At 42.0% G+C, this 23195-nt stretch overlaps 1 protein-coding gene across 1 annotated transcript in view; it reads right to left on the bottom strand.

The window, feature by feature from the left end:
• Nucleotides 1-23195, bottom strand: part of caskin2 (CASK interacting protein 2) — a 65288-nt gene that overhangs the window by 22380 nt on the left and 19713 nt on the right. Inside the window, 2 exon segments of the mRNA XM_020613228.1 lie at nucleotides 450-547; nucleotides 12555-12606. Coding sequence (XP_020468884.1) covers nucleotides 450-547; nucleotides 12555-12606 — 150 coding nt within the window.

The raw sequence follows: 23195 nt of genomic DNA, 5'->3' as shown, positions 1-23195 counted from the left end.
CTTTATTCAGGTTTTATCAAGTTTAGAGTGCCAGTAAATTGTATGTGTCGAGCGATGACACTGTAAACAGAAGCACAAACACACACGCACACACGTACCCATTTACATTGGTCTGGGAAACAGACCAATGTAAATGAGCTGCAGTGGAAGCACATCAACTGTTAATCTGCTGTGATGTTCTGAACAAACTGATGCTGTCTCCTGGGAAAGGTCCTACCTGCTGAGCCACGGCAGCTCCGATTAGTGTTCCCATTAGGTGAAGATGCAAATCTTTAAAAACACCTCACAAATATACAGTTTTGTGTTCAATCATTTCCTCAAACAGAAGGTGAACTTAATGGGGACTATTTTCAGCGGCGGATTGATCCACAGGTGCTCTAGTGAGTATCTGGTGCAGCAGGATGGTGTATGTGGAACTGAGTAGAAATAAACTACACTGTGTGTCTTACCGTTGCTGTCCTTGATGTCCACAGTGGCCTGAGCCTCCAGCAGTGCACAGAGCAGCTCTGTGGTCCCAGAGAGAGCAGCGTGGTGCAGGGCCGAAAACCTGAGGTCACAGCAGAGCCAGAGACAGAAAGATGGCTGATTAAGAAACATGGCTCTGACAGAGAATGACACTTACACACCAACCACAGTAAACAAAGTTTGTCAAATGTGTTTTAAATCCCTGCTGTTGACTGACTTCTCCAGAGTAACCCACCGCCAACTGGATCCAGTCCCCTTCTGTAGTACTACAGTATAATGCACCACATCAATTCAAACCACACACTTTATCTGCTGAGGATTTAATTAAAAACCCTCAGATGAGAATATACACATAATAAATGCAAAAAGGCCCCTTCAGTTTCCGAGTGGAAAACTACAAGTCTGCTGTTCAACAAGAGACACAGAGAGACTTAAACTGACGTCACAGAGATGATAATAGAGTTTGGAAATAGAACCCAGAGATACACCTCTTCTCCTTTGTCTCTGAATCTTCGATCCATTATACTGACTAGCGTAATGCAAACTAATCTTAAACTAACATCTTATGGATCTCACAGAGTTTTATTGGACAGACACCTTTACTGTCCCATGGACACTAAAGGTTTGGTATTGGTCAAACAAGTCCAATCTACATTAAATAATTTTCTGTTTAGCAGAAAACTACAGTCAGCAACTGCTGCAGACACTTAGCAATAAAAGATTTTTAATGTGAAGGCAAAACTTTGCTGTTAAACCAGAAATGTTAGCTTCATTTAAGGCAATGATTTGTCATTGTTTTTCATTTTTCATTCATTAATACTGACGAGCGTTCAAACTCCGGCAGGGGCGGCACCAGGGGGTGGCCAATCAGATCCTGGGGCTGGCCAGTGCCACCCCTGGCTGGCACCTTGGCTCTGACCCTGCCCAAAACTGCAGTAATCCTACAGAAAAACCGAGTTTATTACCTGTGTTGAACAAGTTAAACATTATGGTTTGTCTGGTTTCAGAACCACTATACACTAAATAAATACCATAAATAAAACAGCAACAACAAAAAACCTTTAAAAAGCCTGGCACATATAAACATCTCTATGGGGGTGTTACGGGATCAGTTTATCTCAGAGGTGAACCAGTGAAGATACAAGTCAAAACTGAATCTTCATTCATACAATGAAAACCACAGACTGTGACAGAGCTCATAGTCAGACAACGTTTTCAAATTCCTTTTAAATGAGCACATGACCCAGGAGTAGTTTTCCATAAAGAGCGTGACTGATGTGGTGATGTGTTGCGGTATACCTGTATCTGCAGGTCGACATATGACTCACACAGTAACACAACAATCTGACTCTCCCGTTTGTTAGTTCATACAGTGACAAGCCCAGACACACCAGAGAGCATCAGTAATTCAACCTTTTATTTCTTTCCTTATATGTGAGGATCTTATTTTTACATCATGAAGCCCTGAAAAGTATTCAGACATATGCAAATACAGCATATTCACGCTGTGACAGGTCACAAAGCTGCAGTTTCTTTGGGATAGGAAAGATAAAATGTTGGGAACCGCTTTTACAATACATGAAAAACAAATCCAGCAAATCGTCTTTAACAGAACTGAATTTGTTTTATGTCATAGCAAAGTGAAAATCTTTGGGGTTTGGACAGAACAAGACATCTGAACATGTTGCCCCAAAGCCAATACATTTAGGAACTCTTTTATAGAAGGTTTATTATAATTAGTGTGCCTACTTTGTAACAAACATAACATGCACCACAGTTTTCACATCCAGCCACCCTCCCCCACATATGAAGAACAGACAGTGGAGGAAACAAAGCTACAGGCTACATGTGGTTGTCTGTAAACAAACCAGGCAGAGAGATGTGAGGAGGTCTGCACATGAGAAAAGAAAGAAAGAAATGAATAAAGACAGAGAGGGGAGGAGGGCTGTTTTTAGTGCTGCTCTTCCTTCCTTTTGTCCTATTGTGTAATGTGAGCGATGGCATTCATATGGGCACGGTAACAGACAGCGCCGAGGGCTACTCCAACACTAATGGATGGATTACTGAGAGAGGTAACAGAGAGTAGGGGAGAGTGACAGGGGAGCAAAAAGAAGGAATCCTTCAGCCACCATAAAGACTCTCCAGACAACAGCGGCTTGACCCTGCTCACAGCCAAATAGTTTGAACATTTTCAATATGAGTGCTGGTTTCAGAGCTGGTACCAAAGCAATGCTTGTTATAAATTTCAGTAATATGTACACTAAACCTGTTTTAACCATCTTTTTATTTGAATTTTCTGAAAACACTGAGGTTTGGATTAGCACCAGCAGCTCACTATGCAGCGTAACAACTTGCCAACTCTGCATCCTTCCTTACATGGATTTGTAAGCGGGCCTACCAGGCACAAGCCCAAGGGCCAAAGGGGTCAAGGAGCTTCTGGGCCAAAGCCTCAGTATGAAGTGGCATTCACTATTGGAAAGTCAGTCAACTACTTACAAAAACATGCAGAATAAATGCATAAAGACACAAAATGAGTAAAAATAGGGTCAAAACAACTACAAAGAGCACTATAAGTACAAATAGACACAAAATGTGCATGACTTGATACAAGATTAATAAGAATATATGTAAAATGAGCAAAAATATGCTAAACTAGTACAGAGTTGGAAAACATCTATAAAGAGATACAAAATGACTTGACTCTTTCAGTCTGGGGGTCTTTAAAGAGTTGTTTCTGTTTCACGTGTGCAAAAAAAAGAAACTTTTTTTAAATGGAGCTGTATAAAGTGTTAGGGTCCTGCTGCTTTAGGCCCATGACACACCAAACAGACCACATGCCTTCAGCCACCATCGGGCTGTCGGTGAGCATCTGTCGCCCTTGTCTTTCCGGTGTGTCCTGCACTGTTGGCACTAGTCCGACCCTGTCGGCTACTTTTTGGCCAGTTTCTTATGTCGAATCAGCAGTGGACCTCGTTGGTGAGAGAGACCGCTCTTATTGGCCGTTCAGCTTAGCGAATCAATGCAGGAGAAGTAAATGAACCTGGGAGAACCCGTTCAGCCTGCCACTGTAGGATCCATGATTTTTCACATTCACTGCAGTTTCTCCTTGTTTTTCACCTCCATGACCCCATTTCTTCTTCAACAGACAAAAAAGAGCAGAAAATTCAAATGCCATTTGCAAATTCTTATCAGACATATTCTCAATTAGAAGCAGCTACAAAAGCACCTATGGTGAAAGAGAGCTGCTTTGCTTACCAATTGTATACGTGCAGTCTAGCTCTTCTTCTTTCCCTTTCTGAATGGTGAATACAGACACTGCCACCTTCTGGTAGGGAGAGTATTTTCTTTCATGCAGGTGCAGAGCATATGTGCTAGTCGGCCGTTGGCTGTAGTCTGTGGGGTGTGTTCAAGTGCCACTTTTCTGACCGCCTGGCCCAGACAAATGCGACGAGAGGCGACGCAACAGTCGGCCTGTGTCGCTGCTAGTTCTTATATGCCATCTTGGTGCGTCTCTGCCCTTATACACAGATCTCAGCTATCAACTTAGTGAGTGCAATCACTGAATTGAATTGAAAGCCTTTATTGTCATTGTACTGTGCAAAAATACAATGAAATTTAATGCTGCTCCATGATGCATTCAAATCCAGCAACACACCCAATACTCACATTCACACATTCTTCTACTCACTGGGCTCAAGCATGAATGACCAGATCAGTGAATAAGTAGATAAATAAATAGACTTTAAAAATAAGGTGCCTCTAGAGACCGCTCTCATAAATACTGCACAGAATTGAACTGACATAGTACATAAAATCTAAGTCATAATGCTTATTATTTGGTATATTTGTGGTTTAAAGTACAAATTGTCCAAGGAAAGAAACTGTTTTTAAGTCTGTTCTTGTTTTAAGAGACCTGTAGCATCTGCCAGGGGACCACAGGTCAAACGGGTCACGTCCAGGGTGTGAAGTGTCTTTAGTGACGTTTACTGCTCTGTAAAGGTAGTGAGTTTTGACAATGTCTTCTAGGGAAGGGAGAGGACAGCCTACATTTTTTGTGTAGTTTCAATGATATGCTGTAGAGTCTTTTTGTCTGCAGCTGAGCAGCCTGCAGATCCACAACTAATGTTATTATAACAGGGGAGATAACTTCCAAATTTATAGCAGGAATTTTTTTTTGTCTGTTTTAAGGCTGCAGGCCACCATGCAGGGTGGGTTGGGATCAGGATATTAACTGGATGCTGAAAGACTGGGCAGAGATACAACCCCTCGTCCGTCCTGCTCACCTGACAAGCATCAAACATGTTGAAAGTTCTGGCTCTTCCCTGTGCCTCCCTTTTCAATCTCTTCCCCTCCCCCTTCTGGGAGAACGAGGCCCTCTGTGACCTCACCTCTCATCACTACCACCACTTGTCGTGGAAGAGGAGAGAGAAGGGACCGACAGACAAAGAGAGAGCACCTTGACCATTTCCACAGAGACCCCCCTCCTCTTCTTGAGCTGGTGTCATCCCTACAGACTGGAATGAACTTTGGTGGTATCAAATACAATGAGAATGAGCCCACGCCAACACGCAAACAGACTGATGTTCACACACAGAAGGAGAGTTACAGATGACATTCCTACTGATAGTGTCACATTCCTGCAGAGACCTGAGCAATCACAGAGCTCTTAGTCTTTCTCTAGCTGGAGGAGTCAACTGATGGAAGGTTTCTGATGACCAACAGCAATATATGATGCATTTGACCACTGCCAGCCCCACAAAATTCTCCAGAGCTCCTTGATTCATCTTTTGTTCTTTTTTGTGTGTGCTGTATGCTGGAGATCTCTCCAAAGGTTTTGATACTGTCATCTCAATATTTTGTCCAGTGAGCTCTCCATTGGTTTTCTTGATTCTATAGCTGGCTCCTTTTGAGAGAAGTCCAAACTGAGCCATTGCTGCCAATAGTTTAAAATTTATCTTTATCATCTTCAACGGATGTGCGATAAAGGTGTCCCACAAGAATCAATTTTAGGCCCGCAACTGTTTTCAAAGTACATAGAACTGTAATGTCCAAGGGACAAGTCTTTATTGTCAACAAATCTAACAAACAGACCCAAACCAACAACAAACGGATCCTGTTAACAAGCATTGTTAGATAAAATTTATTTAGATATTAGTAACAAATCATTTTTTTTTGGATATTAAATTTGAAGAAGTATGGGTTGTATAATATTTAAGAATTGGATGGAGTGGATGTTCTCTCTGAATGGAGCCGGTATTGGTCCCTACATTACAGAGTGAGCCTCTTAAGAACAGAGAGTATTGCGTGCTGTACGGATTACAATATCCTCTGAGACAAATTTGTGTTTTTGACACTGAGCTATATAAATAAAATCTGACTTGATTTATATTGGGATAGTGTTGCATAAAAGCTGCTAGGTTACTGCTAGGTTCACATCATGTCAGTTTGTAGTGCATGTTTCAGAGTTCATCGGCACTAAAAGTGTTGATTTAATCCAGTTTAACCTACAGGACTTTCATTTTTTGATGCCACTGTGGAAATAAATGCAAAAGAGATGTCCCATGTCTTTACAACAGAAACAAATCAGGCACCAGAACATCCGACAAGGAAGTCAATAAACAAATTATCCAAAACTATCCGAAGTCAGTGTGGTTATTATAGAAGGAATTTGATAAGACAGTAGATTCTTGAGAGAAACCTATGTTGAAATCACGAATCAAAAATCAACAACTAGATTCCTATACTGTTACTATTCTGTCTACAGTGTATTATGGGTACAGCAGAACTTTCTGGCACAATTTCACCCACTGTCAAGGTGCATAGACAAGAAAAAAACAAAAAGCCCAGCAACGCCTGCAGTGTTTTGGGCAACTTTAATAAGAAGACCAACGTGTTTCAGAATGAAGCCTTCATCTGGGTCTGACACTGGATTATGGGAAAATCCTGCATGCCCATGGTGCTGCCACCACCCTTACAGCATTTGATAAGGTCTCCCACAACTGAACTCAGATGCTTCCTGAATAAACAGAGTTTAATTTACTCCCTAACAAAGATTCACTCTCATTCTTGTCATTCCAAAAAAGCAAACAGAATGCAGGTCCGTGTGTTAGCTAAAGGTCCTGAGGTCAACTGTAGGAGAAACTTACTTTAAAAGGAGAAATAACTTTTAATTTACTAATTAATATCTGAATCCATGTGGCAAAACTGATACTGCAACCTTTACTGCCCCATATCACGTTTACATGAGTTTTTTTTTTTTTTTAAACACACATACTGCATAGAATAGAAGAAGCTTTAAAACATCCCGACAAGCTGTAGAGAATCATTTATCACATTAAAGATGACAACAAAGTATCTTGTGATACTTCAGCTATACACAAACAATCAAACTAGTACATTAGTCTGACTTTACTGCACTTAGAGGCCCTTGAATGACCCGTCACAGGCTGGATGCTAAAAACCTCACTCCGAGTCACAGTCCAGTGCAAATGAGTTCAGTAAACATGACCCTCACATTTTGATGTGGGCAGTGAAAAGACTGAAGATGGAGGGATTTCCAGTATGTTCGTGTTCTCAGTGTGTGCAGTGGGTTCATTTTTCAACCTTTTAACAAGACAAGGGGTGTTGTTTTTGTTTTGTTTTTTTGGTGACTGTTAACATTTATAGGGAGATTTTTTTTATGAGACCAGGTTGAGACAGACTGACACATTCAGTAAAGATCACACAGATCTCTCTGCACACGTCACCAGAGGTAGATCCAGGAAATTTTCTGGTCGGGTTTGAACAAAAGAACAATAATCTGTACATTATATGACTGACTATTTACCATATCATTTCCGAAGAGTCATACAGTCAAAGTCCAGTGACATCCACTAATATACCATAAAATAACTTTCATTAAATGTTAGTATTTTTGGCAATAAGGTGCTTATATAACATGTGGAACTTATAACTTCAGGTCATTCACATTCCTCATTTTAAAAGCTGACACAATGCTCTCACCTGTTCACCGCGAAAGACATTTCAAACATATATTCTTAACTGTTTTCCTCCTTCTCTTTTCGTAAAATAGTGCGTTTATATCAAGGTATTACACCTTTTTCTCTTGAAAAATAACTTCTTGCTCTGTTAGTTCTTTCTAAAGACTTTCAATGCAGCAATGACTGTGCTATCATCCAATTTTGTGATTCAGGGTTATATGAAATTGAAAGTGAGCAACTGAAAATCACAAATGACAGTTGTGGCGGTCAGTCTGGAGGGGTCAGCTGTGGAGTCTCTTGGGAAACTGAATGAGTTTCTGTCACAGTAGCCGGCCGGTTTCTTGTCCCTCCTCAGATGTCTGATGGCTTCTGGCAGCTCGGGTCTCTCCTCTGGGACAAAAGAATAGAGCTCCCACCATCGCTGCGATACACAGGGACCCATTCCAGCACCGCTCTCCATAGAAACACATCCAAACAGCGAGCCAACAACCTGCCGGAGACGTCAGCACAGACTCAAATACTAATTTGTCTCATGGGGATGCAGAAAAGAAGCCTCCTTTATTCCCAGTGTGTGTTTGTTTCTCACACACAGACAAGCAGTAGCACATACACCATCGCACATCAATAAAGAGAAATATTCTCCGTGATGAATAGCCGACCTGCGCAAACACCAACACGCCCTTAATAACACTGATTTGTGCGTAAGGTCATGGCTGATTTTACCTCCACGCCTTCTTCAACTCGATCTGTCTGCATGCCGTAACACAGTCCTACCTGTCATCGCGACAGCTTCTTTGCCTTTACACAAACTAAACATTCCCTCCTATCACAACATGACAGAATGGAGGTCTGTAAATAAACCTGTACAGGAGGGGCAGCAGACTTCCACAGATCATCGGTGAGGGTGTAATTAATCCATGGTGGAGGATTGGTGCTGAAAACTACCTGAGCCTGGAGGAAAGTATGTCAGCTATTGTTCAGACTGAACTCTGGCAAGATGAGCTGGGTGCCTTTCTGGTTCACTGAACATAACCTCTGGCTCTGTTCTCCTTCTTCTGTGAATCTATTCTGAATGTTACCATTTTATTTGATCCCTTATTCAGTGTTACCCTGTCTGTCACTAAGTAGCTCAACTAAGGATACTATATCCTCCATTGAGTATAATGATCAGATGAATAAATTAACTAGGAGGCACTCACAGAGCTGAGACCACTGCACAAGTTTGCTGCAGAAATTAGTTATTCTAAGGACATTAAAAACATTTCTAATGTTTTATCTGCATCTGACATGGATCTGCATTGAAAGACACATATTGTAGTTACAGACAAGTAGTGCATGAGAAAATAAAGGCACTAATCAACTAGAGTTACCACTTCAAGGTTCTGTGCCTCTGCCAACCAGTCAAAATCAAATGGGACAGATGTGAGGCCACATTTGGGTTTGACCACCAAAATCTAATCACTTCATCCCTGAGTTCAAGTGGATGTCTGTGCCTAATTTGAAAAAAATTCTCTCAAGGTGTTACTGAGATGTGGTGCTCATGAGAATGGGCCGTGCAGAGGGACAGACAGCCCATAAACACAGTGCCTCCGGCTGCCACGGCTATCACCAGCACGGAGAGCATAAAAATGCCCTGTCTCATAAAGTTATGTACCAAAAATGCTCCTGCAGCAAAAACTCACCACCTGTTCCTCAACCTGTGACCAAATTTTTGTTGACAAAATTTATTTAGATATTAGTAAAATAATAATAACCACTAAAATAGTTTGACAAGGTTGAAGATAATTAATGACACTTTATCTATGAAGTACTTTTGAAAACATCAGTTGGCCAATTTCCTGTACATTATAATTCATAATCTAAAAACATCCATAAAAGACTTGAGAAAAAGACACATACATTCACAAAAAAAAGATAGCCACGTCCCTCACACTAAACACAGAAGAAATAATAAACAGGATGGGAAAAAAAAAACTACATGTACAGCTATCAAGCTTTGTTATAGGCTAAAGATTTGGAAACAGTTCGCAGTAGTATTCCTCATGAGTGTGGGACTGACATGAGGTCACGGACCTTTGACCACCAAAATCTAATCAGTTCATACTTGAGTCCAAGTGGACACTTGTGCCTAGTCTGAAGTAATTCCCTCAAGGCCTTCCTGAGATATCACATTCACAAGAATGAAACAAACAACCCAAAAACATCATCATTATCGCCGGCACAGAGGCATAAAAACAACTAAAGGTAAAATCACTACACAACTGTCTGTGCAGTTATTTCAGTCTGGGTTAATAATTATTCTCAATACAGATTCATCTGTCTGTGGAGTCACATACTGTAACTGGAGCAGAAACAACTAGTCTATTTATCAACAGCAGTTTTCAAGCATGAATTTTTTTTTAGTCTCTTTATCAACCAAGAACTGTCCCACTCTCTGGTTACAGGTTAATATCAGCTTTCCTACTACAGATTGTTTGTCAGCAGAATGTAGGATGGTGGACTGAAAGCTTCTCCACATTTTAGTTGAGTCACAGAAGCCTCTGGATGATCTGAGCGCAGCGACAAAATAAAAAGGTACCCTTGAGAAAAGAGCCCCCGTTTGCTTGACTGACTGTGCATCAACATGATCTGACACCAATAAAGGGAGCTGATGGAGTGACAGGCCCACGCTGGAGGACTGTGTGAGAAGCTGTGTGTTAAGTAGCCTACTGTATGTTTAGATGCAGCACTGTGATTACTGCAGCGGAGGTGTAGCTTTATCTGAGCTCCATCACCCAGCACGCCGCCAGCAGCATCGATGAATGATGAAAAGCCTTTTCCTGCCTGAGAGCTACTGTCCCTGTGGGGACTATTAGCCCCATCACACACACACACACACACACACACACACTGTAAACACTCAGACACACTGGGAAGAAAAGCACCAATTAAAGTTCAGACATGCTAATGATGTTCCCAAACATATCACAGGGTTTGAGTCAGTGAGCTATTGTTCTTAAACCATCACTACAACCTGCCCGCAGCCAAATAACCTCCACAGGGCTGAAACGATTAGTCAACCAATCAATTAGCTGACGGAAAAATAAGATCAGTTCATCCTTGAGTCATCTTCAAGCAAAAATAGTAAAAGTGTGTTTGTAAAATGACAGAATGTTCTGTTCTTTGGGTTTGACCGTTAGTCAGACAAAAGGGAGCAGTTGATGATGTCATCTTCTGCTCTAGGAAACTGCACACCTTCATTTTATGACATTTTACAGGCTAAACAACTAAGTGATTAATAAGAGAATTCATTTGCAGTTATTATAATAATAAAAACATAGCTGCTGTCTCACTAAATGTGAGCTATAGTAAAATGTTCTGGTTTCTACAGCTCAGTTAGTTCTTTAAGGTGACTTCTGTAAAAGAAGTGCAGTGTAATCACTAACAAAACGGCTTAACCTAAGTTCTCCTGTCCTTCTATATTATCTTGAAGCACAGTTTTCACAATATTAGTTACCATTGCCCTTAATGGACCCATTTGTCTTCCTCCTGGATCAAATACCAATATCACCCCATCAGCTCTGCTCTTTAACTCTGTTCTGACTCATTTTTCTTAAGTCCTGACTGTCAGCACTGCATTAAGTCATCCAGGCTCTTTGTAAACACTCCTATATAATCAGTCATAGGCCAGCCCTCTGCTCCCTGACCTTTGACCCCTCCCAGGTCCCCACTCTGGCCCCTGAGGGTCCAACAAAGGAGTCCAACACTTGATGGTGTCTTAGGACTTATGTGGTGGTCTACAGTCTCTCTAAATCTCAGGTTTTACCACCCCCCTCAGACTCTCAGCTCGTTGTCTCTCTTTGAGCTTTTGTTACAACGACAATGTTGACTTAAAGCTGGAAGACCTCTGAGTTGTGTTCACAGGAGCCATTAAATCATGTAGTGATGCGTGCACAGGACTGAACTGGAGACACTTTCTGTGACGAAGATACCTCTGAAAGGAGCACAGTATTTATAGTGACCTGTTGTTTGGCCTGAGACTGACAGACAGTCCTGTATCTGTCTTTAGCTCTGACAACCCCAGCAATGGAAGTTTTAGAAACATATATATCCACAAATACAGTCATTTAATCTGCTGCCTTCCCTGGTAGGCTACTGGTTAAGATGCAGAGCTCTCGCTGCGGTGCCCCAGGTTTGAATCCACGTGCCAAATGTCAATATGCGAGTCGTCAGTGTGACGATTCGCTGTGGTGACCCCTAAACGCGGAAAGTGACTTTCTTTCTTTCTTTTACAGTCATTTAATCTGCTCTTAATCTTAATCTGCACTGATTGGTCGTACAGCTTTTTGTATTTAGGCAACACAACACAACAAATCTCAGAGGTCGGTTTTGTTTTTCACATAGTCTGTTTTTTGGTGGTTAAAAAAAGTTAACGAAGGAGGAGAAATGTTTCAGGACCAGTGCTAAAACTCTGCTTTCTGCTTGAGAAAAAAAACTTTCTTTACTACTTCATGATGTAATCTGATAGATTAAATGTCTAGAAAATTTAGAATAATAAGATCTGTAGAAAAGTGTAAAAGGGGATTAAAACAAATTTTGAAAAATCTTTTTCACTCAGCGTTGCACATTCTTTTGCTTTGTTTCTCTTTTTGTCAATGTGAAAGAGAACTTTCAACTTATAAATGCATTGTACTCTAATTTGCACCCTTTTATTGCTCTGGGGAGCCTCTTCTATTATTAGAGAATGATAATGCAGTTTAAATCTATCCCAGGATAGAAATTAACTCCAGAATGTATGAATAATAAAAACTTTTCACAAAGGGAAATATTAATGAGGACAGACTAAACTGTCTTCACCCGCTTCTCCTTCCAGGTTCATGAGCTTCGAGGGAGAAATTGAACCAGTCAGCATTTCACCAGCTGATGAGGTAGCAGACCGAGGAGGAGGAGGAGGATACAGACAGAGAAGAAACGAGCTCTGCTGCAGCAGAACCAGTTATTTAGGAGTGGAAACAGGTTTTATAGATGCAGAGGGACCAGAGTAATGACTGGACACAGAACAGAACTGCTTCACTATGAGAAACATGTCCAAAAAAGAACATCTTTTCATTGTGTTGACTTCATACTCACCCATCTGAGTCCTGGTAGTTCACGTTCAGTCTCTTGGTGGAGCCCAGCAACTCTGAAAAACACAACAACACACAATAATAGTGGTTGACCATCATGTGATACAGTGAACCTGTTCATTCACTCGTGTTTCATGCATCCACGAGGCCCTGCGGCAAAGGTTCGTTTTCTCATAGGTGAAGTTACATGACTGACAGTTTCTGATGGACATGAACAATCAGACCAAAGGATGAACAACTGTGTTAGAAAATGGTCTTGTTCTTTGATTATATAAAGTCAAAGGCGGGATATACAGTGCAAACTGAAGGCAGAAGTCAACTCTGACTCCCAAGGGGCATTTCACTAATAAACATCCAGTCACCAAGTGTAGAAATTCTCATTTTCCCACTTCACATTTTGTAGCATTTAGAGACTGAGCTTCCACTGAACTTTGCGGAAACAAAGATAGGTGCGAACGTGAGTGTGAATGGGTGTCTGTTTTTATGTTGGTCCTGTGACCCGTCTAAAAATAAACTGTATTATTAAGAACTTGGATGCACACTTCCTATTAGTTTGACATGAATGATGATCACATCAGATGCCAGTAAAATGACTCTAATATGAGTCATACAGGTAAAAATGGCTGTTAAAGGAGGCGAGTCTGTGCCAGTAGGTGCACTGCACTAGAGCTGCAACTATTGGGTATGTATTCCATGATTATTTCACTATTTTTCTGCCATACACTTTGTGGATTTGGTCTACAAAGTGTCAGAAAATAGGGTAAAAATGCCCATCACATGTTCCCAGAGTCAGAAAAATTCAATGATATACATCATAAAATAAAATGAAGCAGAAAATCTTGTGAGCTAAGGAGTGGAACAAATGTTTGGTATTTTTCAGTTGTAAAAACTGTTGCTAATAAAGTTTCTGTCAAATAAACTAATCAATTAAATGACTAATCATTTCAGGTCTACACTTGACTGTAGTTTAGATGAATAAAGACCTCCATGATTTCACATGATACAAGAATCATTAGCACATACAGTGGTGTGAAAAAGTATTTGCCCCCTTACTGATTTCTTATCTTTTTGCATGTTTGTCACACTGTAATGTTTCAGATCATCAAACAAATTTAAATATTAGTCAACGATAACACAAGTAAACACATCATGCAGTTTTTAAATGAAGGTTTTTATTATTAAGGGAAAACAAAATCCAAAACTACAAAGCCCTGTGTGAATAAGTGTTTGCCCCCTAAACCGAATAACTGGTTGGGCCACCCTTAGCAGCAACAACTGCAATCAAGCGTTTTCGATAACTTGCCATGAGTCTGCCACAGCGCTGTGGAGGAATTTTGGCCCACTCATCTTGGCAGAATTGTTGTAAGTCAGCCACATTGGAAGGTTTTCGGGCATGAACTGCCTTTTTAAGGTCATGCCACAGCATCTCAATTGGATTCAGGTCAGGACTTTGACTAGGCCACTCCAAAGTCTTCATTTTGTTTTTCTTCAGCCATTCAGAAGTGGACTTGCTGATGTGCTTTGGATCATTGTCCTGCTGCAGAACCCAAGTTCGCTTCAGCTTGAGGTCACAAACGGATGGCCGGACATTCTCCTTCAGGATATTTTGGTACACAGCAGAATTCAGGGTTCCATTTATCACAGCAAGTCTTCCAGGGCCTGAAGCAGCAAAACAGCCCCAGACCATCACACTACCACCACCAATATTTTACTGTTTGTATGATGTTCTTTTTCTGAAATGCGGTGTTACTTTTACACCACACATAATGGGACACACACCTTCCAAAAAGTTCAACTTGTGTCTCGTCTGTCCACAGAGTATTATCCCAAAAGTCTTGGGGATCATCAAGATGTTTTCTGGCAAAACTGAGACGAGCCTTTATGTTCTTTTTGCTCAGCAGTGGTTTTCGTCTTGGAACTCTGCCATGCAAACCATTTTTGCCCAGTCTCTTTCTTATGGTGGAGTCATGAACACTCACCTTAACTGAGGCAAGTGAGGCCTGCAGTTCTTTGGATGTTGTTGTGGGGTCTTTTGTGACCTCTTGGATGAGTTGTCGCTGCGCTCTTGGGGTAATTTTGGTCGGCCGGCCACTCCTGGGAAGGTTCTCCACTGTTCCATGTTTTCGCCATTTGTGGAGGCTGACTTACAACCATTCTGCCAAGATGAGTGGGCCAAAATTCCTCCACAGCGCTGTGGAAGACTCATGGCAAGTTATCGAAAACGCTTGATTGCAGTTGTTGCTGCTAAGGGTGGCCCAACCAGTTATTAGGTTTAGGGGGCAAACACTTGTTCACACAGGGCTCTATAGTTTTGGATTTTGTTTTCCCTTAATAATAAAAACCTTCATTTAAAACCTGCATGATGTGTTTACTTGTGTTATCTTTGACTAATATATAAATTTGTTTGACGATCTGAAACATTACAGTGTGACAAACATGCAAAAAGATAAGAAATCAGTAAGGGGGCAAATACTTTTTCACACCACTGTAGCTAAATAAAAAAAGAAGGATATTTTAAGATAAGTGACCACATTCCTATAAATTTACACTCAGCAGTAAATACTACAACATAGATTAGCATATGATGTGTTTGTGTGGGTGGTTTTACTGGCAGGACAGGAGGGACAACAAAGACAGACCCTGAGATACAAAGTCCCAGCCTGGGTGGGGGCAGACTGGAGACCACAATTGCTCAGCTCGCTCTCCCTCCGCTGGTATCTCTGGAGGAAATCCAGCCAGTGTCAGGGAGGAGATATTTCCTGCAGAGAGTTTATTCAACACACGGAGACACCTGATCGTAAATCCTCCTGTGTGTCTCTCTGCTGGATCTCCTGAGGAATCTTCATTAGCCTCTGACCTGGGCTTGACTTCCTTGGCTGGGTCAGAGGACGGTCTGCTGTTAAGATGCTGAAGAATACAACTCAGTCGCTCTTTGATCTGCTGCCAGACAAAGACTCCCTGCTTCCACTTCTCCCGCCTGAGGCCTTTCAGCCGTCACCGCTGGGGCTCCACTACACACTCCCAGTTAGGACCAAGGTTCCGACCTCATCAAGTGAGACGTCCAGCAGCTCTTCCTTTTCTGTGCAGACTCAGACTGACTCCAGTCCAGTGGAATGCCGTGGCCTTTAAACTGGTCGTGCTCTCGGACAGTCTGCACTCTGTTCAGTACAGTGGCGGCCTGCCCTGCGTCTAATCAGCATGTCATTATAACGCCACGGTCACTGACTCTGCACTGTAAGTGAGAAAGCTGCATTGACTCTCTCAGCCTCTCAGGGTGGAGGTGGCCGCCGACTCTCAAACATCAGACAATCACAGGTCTGTGCAGAGGCACGGCTACAGCCAAGAACATCACGCATACCAGCTGAACAGAGACAAACCCAGTTACTGTCCGGCTTCTGCACATCATTACACGCAACTGTAGAACAGTTTCACAACAGAGTCTGCGTCAAGTCTCAGCTTCATCTTTTAATCTTGGTTGTTGTACCTACAAAGTTTGACATAGAAGAGCTGGTTCATCATGGCAACTGTCTTTTGAGAAACGTCTCTGTGTAGTAGTGCAGTACCAATACACATAGATGGTTTATGTCAGAACCAACCCCCCACACCCCTTTTTTGTTTGCATCTGTCATTATTTTGCACCTCTTTGTGGTCCCCCATTTTGGATAACTTTGCGGTCATTTTGCGTGTCTTTGTGGTTTCTTTTACATCTCTTTAAGGACATTTTGCATGTCATTGTAGCTGCTGTACGTCTCTTTGTGGTGGTTTTGCATCGTTATGTGTTTGTTAGTGGTTGTTTTGCATCTCTTTAAGGTCATTTTTCTTCTCCTTGTGGGGTCTTCCATGGCCTCTCTAAATCCTTGGGCCCCTGGGCCTGTGCCCAATCGGCTCATTTAGTCATTCATCCATGCCAATACAGCTACAGTGAGAACCACTAACATACAGAAGGAGATAATTAAGTTTCATGTCATGTGTTACAGACACTATTACAGCTCCAGCTACTGACCAGGAGGTGCCTCACAGTTTGAAATCCTCTAATGCATTATTTAAAACAAATAGGCCATGCTGCAGTTTTGTTTTTAATGCCACCACTTTAAAAGCTTTATTTGTAGATTACCTAATAACTAAATCTAAGGCATCCTTCAAAGACAGCTGATGCATCTTAAAATCATGACATGTGTAAAGAAAGCAAACAGATAGAGGCCAATAAACCACTATAATATTTTTAAACATCCGGTACTGGCCTGCTTCTTATTACATCATTGTTTTTTTAACTGCATTATCAATCCAGTTGCTATAAAGAACACAAGAAAAAAAAATACTACATTAGATTCTTAAGATAAGTACATCTTGGCCCCAAAATACATAAGTTCAGGGTCAGGGTTTAAGGGGGAGACGTTACAGTTATCAGGTTACTGGACCATATCCTGATTTCTCCCACTAACATTCTGTCTTGAATGCATACAGACCCAGTGATTGAAGGTGAGCGTGACACTGCTGCTGTCAGTGTTTACTATCAGATGTCACAAAAGGTCAAAGGTCAGTCAGCAGAGGGCTTTACAGGGGAGGATGGACAGGAGACTAGCAGACTTCAGCACAATACTCCTCTGGTTAGTGTTTAAATATGGCTGCTGAGGCAGTATGTCATCTTTAACATCTCTGCCCCCATCCCTCCTAAATTAACCTCCACCACCACCAACAACAACAGTGTCTGAAGCCGGGAAACACAGCAGAATATCCCTCCGGAGACTGGAGAACTGCTTTGATATGGGTTTTGTAATTAATGGGAATAAATTAGCACATGAAGCAAGACAAAATTAAGCAGTGAAACCACTCTCCTCATTAAAAGTCTTCCGTTCATAACATACTCTATGAACAAAAGCCAACAAAGGCAGTAAACTCTACTCCACTTGCTCCTTCCCTTAAAATGTGGGTCCAGTTTAGGGCAGGCAGATACAGACACATGAAGCAAAGTCTAAAACTGACATGTCAAGACGGCTGTATTAGCCAATCAATCATCACCTTGGATAACTTATTAGACTGTTCCGATTTGTTGGTGGGTGAGTCGGGAATTTGTTGTTGTTAACAAGCACCGACTCAAAGAGGGGTGACACATTTGGAAAACATGTTAAAAGTAAATGAATCCCCTACTTCTATGAAATAATAAACCATACATTGTTAAGAATAACACTGTTTCTGTCAGGTAAAAAAGAGACACACTTTGTTTAGCTATCTTTGGCTGTGCTCCTTATTCACTCCTGGCCTGATGCACAGCTGTCGTGCCCCCCAGTGAAGGTAAATTATTCCACAAGCAAGTACGCCACAACAACAAACAACACAGCTGGAGAAACAAATGCAAATATAACACTGCATGCATGATATAAAATAAAACTACTTTGACCAATACGAATTATAAGCACTAGAAAAATGTTAGCTGTATTTAAGGCAACAATTTGTCATTGTTTTTTCCAGTCATTAATACTGAGAAGCATCACATTTTGACCATGGCAGGGGTGGCACCAGGGCCAATCAGAGTCTAGGGAGGCCAAGGCCACCAGTGGCCACCCACTAGCTCCGCCCAAGCGTGTTTGTCCCCACCCTCTGTTATGACCCAGAGGAGGGTCTCCTCAAATAGTGCCCCTACCTGCCGCAGGAATTCCAGATCGCATTCTGAGTGATTCAGAATCAAGTTGTGAAAGACCCTAAATAAGCCCTTAGTGAATAAATGACAACTTAAATGTCACTCATCACTCCCAGTGAAGAAACAACAACCTCAGAAGTGTGTGAAGCAAGTAGGAGCCGGTTACCTTCCTCACACTAATACATAAAACTAACAGACACATCTAATTGCCATCATCTTTTCCACATGGTTTTCCATCATTTGACTTTAGACTGGAGCTCGATATTCTCTTTTGCATAATTTGTTTTTATTGGACTGTGAATAGAACTTTTTGACAGTCTGTTTGTAAATTGGAAGCAAAGCATCTCCCAAAAGGTCTTCACTCTGTGTAATAAAGGCAGTCTGATATAAAACCCCCCTCAGGGCCTGATTGACAGCTTGGGGCACAGAGACACTAACAGGAAACAGCCACCAGTTCTTGCTAAATCTTGCAGCCAGTGGTCTTCTTAAGGTTATCATCATCTGCTGGACATTTGTTCAAAGTTATTTTTACTGCTGTTTATGGAGCGAGGCGGAGCGGCCGAGCTGAGCTGGAGTCTGTCTCAGCTCCAACATTTGCAGGGGCTCGGCCTCTTTGTATAATTTCAGCTGAAAGTTTAATGTCCCATGGATCTGCTACCACAAGAATGCAGTGAGAGGAGGAGGAGGAGGTTTGTACAGAAGTCTGCAAGCGTGAGCGGTCTCAGACTGAAAGGGAATCTGTTGTAGAAAAAAACTACTGACTAAAATTAGACAACCACTGTGAGTATCAAATCTATGATTATACGTCTGCAAGCAACGCCTCACACATCTTTTTGTTTCTCAGGGCTCAAACAGCGACATTTTGGACAAAGCAATAAACAAACAAGGATGATATGTCAGCTCGTCATTCGCCTCCGACTTCTCATTATGGTGAAGTGTAAAGGCCGAGCAGCAGCACCACAATAAATTGGAGTTTTCTTTCATGTGAACCCTGGCCGTCCCCCAAACACACCACAACAGACTCCAGTCAGAAACTGTTCCCTGAAACACAGCTGAAGTCCGACTGCTGCTACTTAAGATTTATACTACAGATTACATCTTGTAGCCTAAATATAACCAGGCCTTCGAGTTCTAAATGCAGCTATAAAAAACAATTAATGTCATCATCTGGTTAATAAAAGAGGACTGATCCTACACGGCTGTTGGTGTGGTCTCTGACTGCAGACAAGACTGTTCACAGGATTACTACGATATCATCTCCAACTCTACGACACAGGGAGAGTGAAGGGCACATGACATGCTAAGTTTGCACTAGATGGCCAAAAGTATACACATACTGGAATGTTCCCTCCATATGTGACAGTAATATATGATATTGACACCAGATTCATCATGCTGCTCTAACAGCTTCCACTCTTCTGGCTTTAGTCCTTCCACCAGATGTTAACAGCTGGGGCACCAGAGAGTTGAGATGATGAGCCTCTTTTCTAACACTTTTTCTTCCTCAGCCACTTCTCTCCCTGTCTCTGCCACACTTGAGGATGCCTGATCACATCATGTACTATACCCTACACAGAAAACAACAGACACACCGTTACAATGCCTTGACAAGGCAATTTGTTTGTCCCACAGAAAATGAAAAGCTGCAAAATAGGGGGGTGCAATATATATCATCTACATTAATATAATTGTGGTTTTAACAATGTGCAAGTTTCAATGTTTGTGTATTGTTGTACTTCAATGCTTCAGTTTTAAGTAATGAATAAGACCTGTGTTCCTTAAATGTTACTTACATTAATATCATTAGTTATCAACAATTAAGCCCTTTTCAGACACGGTAGCTGTGAATCTGTGGGCTATATGACGTTAGATTGTTATCAACAATTAAGCCCTTTTCAGACATGGTAGCTATGAATCTGTGGGCTATATGATGTTAGATTCGTTTTATATTTGTGTCCAAATTTCACTGCCTGTTCGAAATCTACTGCCCTAAGAGAGAGAGCAAGTGCAGGGGTGGTCGATCGATCCAGAGAGCAAACGAAGAAAGGGAGCGGCGTCAGCAAGAACAAAGCAGTGAAACAGAGAAAACTTTGTGCTTTATGCTGTAGCACTATTGTCATCTTGACAATTTGATTCAGACATGCAACTTGTAAGAACGCAGCGGGCTATTTCAGTAGGTCTGAGCAGGTAAACTTGTCGGTAACACTCTGCCGGCTGTGTAATGCCAGTTTTTGTTCAGACATGAAGCCTAGAAATGAAATAGTTGGCAAAGTCCTGGGTAGGGGTGCATGACTGAATGGGGTTTTAATATACTATTGATAGGAGTGAGCTAGTACAAAGACTTCATCAAACACACTTATGAAGAATGCAAAATATCACCTGATATCAAATATCAACAGAATCCCAGAAAGTATCTAGATATCTTTTTTTGTCAGTATCGCACACCCTACTGCAAACTCTGCTTTGCAATGCACCACTTTCAGTTTGTTGCTGCTCTTTCTGGGCTCAACAAACCAAATTTATAATATGAAATATTTGCCAGAAAACGTTCAGCCATAGTCTCAGCCTATGATTTAGTGAAACTCTAGTGTGCGATAGTGTCACTTAGAGAAAGTGGGTTTATTTGATGTGGCAGGTCTGTTTGAAGATTTGAAGGTCTCGGGGGGGATGGACAGATCAATCAGCAGCAGCTCTCTTCCCTCCTCCTTCGTTTGGCCTTCACAGAACCTGGCACAGGAACAGAGGAAGCTCTGGAGTGTTTGTCCAATGCAGGAGTGGGACATGTCTGTCTCTTATCTGCAGACTGAATGAGGATGGTGAAGGCAACGTGGAGCAGAGATAAAGATTAGCTGCTCTTGTATCTTGTTGGCGCTCGGGGGACGAGGCCACGGCGGAGGCTTGTCCCTTCAACCTGTCCTCCAGCTCAAAGTCATTTTGGACAGTGATGAACAGCAGAGGAGACAAGAGCTGCTCCAACCCCCCCGAAGTCTAGACACGACGCCAAACTGTGCCACAATCACACACAGCAAACACAGACTGGTTTTATCGGTTTACTTACTGTAGCTCTGTACAAGACAAATACAGAAACAAACAGTAACAGTGAGGACCATTTGTCTCATGGCTGCAGTTCAATATGGCTAGACATGACTATCTACTATCTTCAAACACTTGTCAGTAACTGTACTGACAAAAAGTTTAATCCGGTTCTTTGCAAACATCTGGGCAGACTGAAGGGAAAGCCCAAGTGCAGAGGAATGTCCTCCTAGCCTGAGACTCTGTGATCAATGAGCAGTTTTTTGCCAGACCACTTGAGCTGCAGCTGCAGACTCCAAAGAAAAGACCAGTTTGAGACATACCAAAGGTCAGACTGAGTATTTGTGTTTTCACATCAGAGGACAGAGAAAGTCTCCAAAAATAAGAAGACTCTGGCACAATCTGGATGGGGAAAGTGTGTGAGAAGTTTAGTTTAGGCGCATGAAACTTTGGGAATTTCATGATTTGATTCTGATTCTTGGTAGCCGTCCCTGGTAGGCTAGTGGTTAAGGCGCAGCGCTCTCGCCGCGGCCCCCCGGGTTCAAGTCAGGGTTGCGTCAGGAAGGGCATCCGGCGTAAAACACATGCCAAAAGTCAACATGCAAGTCGTCAGTGTGGCGACCCCTAAACGGGAAAAGCCGAAAGTGACTTTCTTTGATTCTTGGTGTTAAAATTTCATTTTGATCTGCAATTTGTGTTTGCAGAGTTTCTTGCTCTTTTTGTCACACAACAGGCATGTTGTGTCCACCAGGTGTGCATTAACACACAGGGTCAGGTACATGTACCTGCAGTTGTTTAAAGACATCAAAACGCAGACCACAAGCAGTTTGACTTCACACTGTGAAGTCTGTGAAACTTTCTGACTTATCAGGACCCTCGGTGAGAGCCGGGATGCTGATTTTCCCGTCCTGAGAGCAAAACCAAAGCTGTTTCTCTTGTGGATGTAAAAACCTATGGAAAGTATTTGGTTTGGACTCACTGTGCTTTACTGAACACCATTACAGGGAACATAAACTCTTAGTTCTCCTGCTGCTGAGGGTCAGGTTCAAGCTGCTGGATGAGTTCTTTGGACAAAGTATCACGTTTTCTGCTTTATGCTAAGATTTTCTGGCACTTACAGTGGGGCAAAAAAGTATTTAGTCAGCCACCAATTGTGCAAGTTCTCCCACTTAAAAAGATGAGAGAGGCCTGTAATTTACATCATAGGTATAATTCAACTATGAGACAGAATGAGAAAAACAAATCCAGAAAATCCCAGTCTGATTTTTTTAAAGAATTTGTTTGCAAATTATGGTGGAAAATAAGTATTTGGTCACCTACAAACAAGCAAGATTTCTGGCTCTCACAGACCTGTAACTTCTTCTTTAAGAGACTCCTCTGTCCTCCACTCGTTACCTGTATTAATGGCACCTGTTTGAACTTGTTATCAGTATAAAAGACACCTGTCCACAACCTCAAACAGTCACACTCCAAACTCCACTATGGCCAAGACCAAAGAGCTGTCGAAGGACACCAGAAACAAAATTGTAGACCTGCACCAGGCTGGGAGGACTGAATCTGCAATAGGCAAGCAGCTTGGTGTGAGGAAATCAACTGTGGGAGCAATTATTAGAAAATGGAAGACATACAAGACCACTGATGATCTCCCTCGATCTGGGGCTCCACGTAAGATCTCACCCCGTGGGGTCAAAATGATCACAAGAACGGTGAGCAAAAATCCCAGAACCACACGGGGGGACCTAGTGAATGACCTGCAGAGAGCTGGGACCAAAGTAACAAAGGCTCAGTAACACACTACGCCGCCAGGGACTCAAATCCTGCAGTGCCAGACTTATCCCCCTGCTTAAGCCAGTACATGTCCGGGCCCGTCTGAAGTTTGCTAGAGAGCATTTGGATGATCCAGAAGAGGATTGGGAGAATGTCATATGGTCAGATGAAACCAAAGTAGAGCTTTTTGGTAAAAACTCAACTCGT

This window comes from Monopterus albus, unplaced genomic scaffold, assembly GCF_001952655.1.
Source record: "Monopterus albus unplaced genomic scaffold, M_albus_1.0 scaffold131.1, whole genome shotgun sequence".
NCBI lineage: Eukaryota > Metazoa > Chordata > Actinopteri > Synbranchiformes > Synbranchidae > Monopterus > Monopterus albus.
The sequence above is the reverse complement of the archived record's forward strand: the minus strand, read 5'-3'. Positions and strand labels throughout refer to the sequence as shown.